This window comes from Charadrius vociferus, unplaced genomic scaffold, assembly GCF_000708025.1.
Source record: "Charadrius vociferus isolate BGI_N301 unplaced genomic scaffold, ASM70802v2 scaffold266, whole genome shotgun sequence".
Lineage (NCBI taxonomy): Eukaryota > Metazoa > Chordata > Aves > Charadriiformes > Charadriidae > Charadrius > Charadrius vociferus.
The window spans coordinates 881,951-886,095 of NW_009649114.1; the positions used below are offsets into that span (position 1 = coordinate 881,951).

The 4,145-nt window shown below is 39.2% G+C and overlaps 1 protein-coding gene across 1 annotated transcript in view; it reads right to left on the reverse strand.

The window, feature by feature from the left end:
* The window catches only part of DYRK3 (dual-specificity tyrosine-(Y)-phosphorylation regulated kinase 3), a 5,704-nt gene extending 2,207 nt beyond the window's left edge, over nucleotides 1-3,497 (reverse strand). Inside the window, exon 1 of the mRNA XM_009888204.1 lies at nucleotides 3,389-3,497. Within this exon, the coding sequence (XP_009886506.1) occupies nucleotides 3,389-3,472 (84 nt within the window). The 5' untranslated portion in view covers nucleotides 3,473-3,497. The remainder of the gene's footprint in view (nucleotides 1-3,388) is intronic.
* Between the last annotated feature and the right edge of the window lie 648 nt (nucleotides 3,498-4,145).

A 4,145-nucleotide genomic window follows, 5' to 3' on the forward strand; every position in this document is an offset into this window, starting at 1 on the left:
CAACTCCCTCTGAAATCGTGATAGCTGCACAATTATCTTAAGACAGACTTGGAAGCTTTGAATAGTCGAGGATATCTCTTACTCCAACTTTGTTGTCAGTGGTCTGCAACCACTGCCTCTTATGTTAAAATATTTACATCTGAAATGAACGCTTAGAAGGTGAGAAATGAACTGTCAAATTTTTCAAGCTTGTCATTTTTACAATTTAGTAAATGCTGAAGTCCCTGGAGTTCAGTTCTGCACTAGAATAGCAGTTACTCCCCTTTCCTACTCACTGACACTCCATGCTGATAGACAGCAGAGGGGTGTTGTCTTATCCTGTGCAACACAGCAGAAGCCATGACTAGAGTAGCAACATCTGTTTTCCATTTTGTCCTTTAATCTAAAAATAAAGATTTGAGACACATGCCAAACCGAATCCCTGAAAACCAAAATAACTACACAGGACTCAAACAAAAAATATAAATAAACCTGCAGATCCACAGCAATAAAACCAAATTCCTTTTTAGTTACATACAATCCGACATCTCAGCACAGTCAGTAAATAAGGGAAGTGAATGTTCTTGCCAAAAACAACTACACATGACTCTTAAGAGTCTATTTGCTGGTGCTGCCTTGAAATGATAGCTCTTGGTCACAAGCCCCAACAACTGGGCATTTCCTGCAGAAGTCAGTCCTTATCAGTGGTGACTAGAGGCCATGGGATATATCCTACTAAGTTCCACTATTCTGTGTTCTATCAACCCAAAAATACAGCGTCCTGTAAGAGACACGCCCTTCCAGAAAGTCTTAAATAAAAAAACAAGGCCCAACCCTAGTAACTGAGAATAAACGCCTTTTTCTCGGAGTCTGGCTGAACCTCCAAGATAAGAATGACATATTTACAGAACTGGCTAAAAGACTATTCAGTCCAGCAGACTCAAACAGTAAGTTTACAAATAAACAGAGAACATAAGCACAGAACAAGGTTCATGCTTGTTTGTTTTCTGAAGTTTTCCAAGGGGGCGGCAGGAGAGAGGGGGGAAAACAAAAGAAAACAAGCCTGTCCTTCTACAGTAGAAGTCTCATTTTCACCTTTGCAATCAAAATTTTGTATTCCTCCTATATTGGTTTCAATTGGTATGCACAACAGAAGCAGCTCTTTACCACTGTGATTCAGAATAGACACCACTGCACCTTTGCTGACAACCACCCCAACGCAGAACATCGCCACGGCAATTTGTATTGGCAGGGCTCTGTGGAGCAACCCTCTCTAGCTGGGTGAATGAATTACGCATCAAGACTTCAAAACGCGCTACTGTATTGCAGAAATGCTACTTACTACATAAATTTCTTTCAACTATTTGATTTCAAAAAAAATGGTGTTAATAGTCTGAATGTCATCAATTGTAGCAACATGAGAAAGCACCATGAGAAAGCCTTGCAAACAGTGCTAAATCTAAATATTCTCTATTCAGGAGCCATAGTAACTCTGCTAACGCTGCTGTTTGTAGCAAACATTTTGTACCTTTGAACCCCTAAATAAATGAGGAATTCATTATTCCATTTATCCTGGAACTACTTCTTAATGAAGAAACTATGCCTTTGGATCTCAAACCCGACCCAACAGCCTTTCAGTCGCATGGACTGAGTTTTCATTCTTAGAGGAGTACCAAAATCATTTGCCACATGACGATGAGGCACAAATATAGATCAATCTTAACTTGAACTCAGAAGAGCTACACTTAAAGTCAGATGACTTCTGGGTAACATCAGCTTGCTTTCAACAGCTTGCTTTTACAAATCGCAGGCTGCCCAGGTTTTGTTTTATTGATAAAGCGCTATTAGCGGCCAAGAAATTAGAACGACACCACAAGTAGCACCCGTTGAAGATTTTCACATACTTAAAAAACTTCATTTTAATTGAGAAGGAAACGGTTAACCCTGACTCTACACAATCGGTTTTGCAAAAGTGCACCAGTTATTTTCTGAATTAAGCAAACTGAATTAAATCTATGTATTCTCAAAGCAAAGATAAGATGAAAAGAGTGGAAGCTGCAGACATCGAACTCTTCCATTCTCATTAACATTACTTCGTAATACACAAATCTTGCAAGAAGGAAACCAAATATCAACCTAATTCCAGATACTTTCCCATTAAAATTGAGCATCATGATTTTCATCCTTGCATGCTTCATCTCAGTTCCTGTTCACAAGGTACCACTGAGGTTGTATTTTTTGATGGGTCATCATGGTAAAACTAGGCATTTTATAATCCTTAATCTTGCCTTAAGAAGTTAACAGGCTTGATGGACAAAATACAGCCAAAGACTAAGATACACCAGCGAAACAAAATACTCATAGAGTTATATTTGTATTTAACTGGATAGTTCAATTCTCCTGAACAACTGAACTTACAATACACAACTTAAACACTGCAGTTTAAAAGTTGCCAAGTCCCTGCAAAAAAACCAACCTGCTACTCTTCAAACTCTACTACTCAACAGATCTCTGAATTTATTCTGCTCTCCCTCAATATTGCCAAAGAGGGAAAACGCAGACCCATGCTACTGAGTTTGCTCAGTGAACTGCACAGACCAAATTAATTACTAATATCTGTTACAATAAATTCCCACAAGGTGATGATTTTCAAATGCATCTTACTCAGCAAAATGTCTGTTTCCACATTTTAGAGTGTTTTTTTTTAAGCTCAAGCTCCTTTACTTCTGCCAGGATTCAGCAAGAGCCAAAATACATTTAAAAACCGTATAAAGGTCAGATCACTGTACAGCTAAACATGACTGCTACTGCTCAGTTGAATCAATTTAAGGAGAGACCTCATAACTCCACATCTGCTGAGGAAACACAGTACTTGAGAAGAAGCACGTTAACACCTTCAGTCCATAAAGAGCTTTTTTGCTAGCAAACGAAGTGGCAGATAAGGCCAAAGTTTTCAGAGGAGAAAGTTACTTTCATAAGATGTTTGGCAGCCATGCAAACCACACCGATCCTTCTGCTGTTCCTAAGTACTTATCTCAGAATTTTCATGAGAGAAACCAAAATGCAAATGTGCAAGAGTTACAGCAAAGCATGTGTGGACTTACATACTTATCAACATATGAGGTGACACAGTAAAACACTTCAACCTTTTGTAAAATAACTTTCTTGATTAAAACATGAGCCGAGGGTAGTAAGGTAGGATTTCCGATGCTGCCTACCAAGTTCTACATTGGACACAATACCACATCATTTTCATGCTTAGTAAAAGTAATAATCTTAATAAGCTACTACAAAGTCGCAACATCGCACTCTTTTAGTTTATTCTCTACAGAGAGACACCTAACTCCTTTGATAGCTCTCACTGGCACACAACACAACCTGAAGACCCAGACTACTTTAAAATACTCACATTAGATCTTCCAAGAGAAGGAAGTCCTGAGGGGCTGTGTTCTTCGTTTGTAGACTCTTGGTACCTAATCTGATCTATCCTCATATAGGAGTCATATAATCCATCTCCAAACCTGGCTGGAAACGTCCCATATACAAACCAGTTAGTCACAACAATTCACATTGATACAGACAGAGATAAATGCTGAAATGTATCTCACTTAGCACATTTTCACCTGTAAGATCATCAGTTGTCACTCATTTATTAAATGATCTTTAGAATTTAACTATGACTATATTTTAATACCACAACAGAGTGCAAAGCTCTTGGGAAATCTTGATTCGTGATACTTTTAATTTAGAGCTTCTCTTTTTTTTTTTTTTTTTAATCAACTTTTGCACTGCAAATGCATCCTTAAGAAACATTAACCGACACACTCCCCATTTTCCCATAAGTAGGATAATCCCCCAAAAGCCTCACTGAGAACAACAGAAAACGGGCACACACTTAAACACTTGATGGGACTATCCTTTAAAGTAGGTTATCCTATAAAAATGATATGTGGGAATCACAGTTAGCAGATTTGCTGCCAGGAGGAGAAAAACAAACCCCAAAGGTCGCGTCGGTTTGCACCCGAACTGTTGGCAAATACTGTTAAAGAACTTAAAATGGCAATGTTTAAAGCGACCCGCTCCGCACCGGGACTCGGCGGTTTTACGAAGGGGAGAAACCACGAGGGGAGCGGGGCGAGGCGTGCTCCCCGCCGGGCTCCCCGACC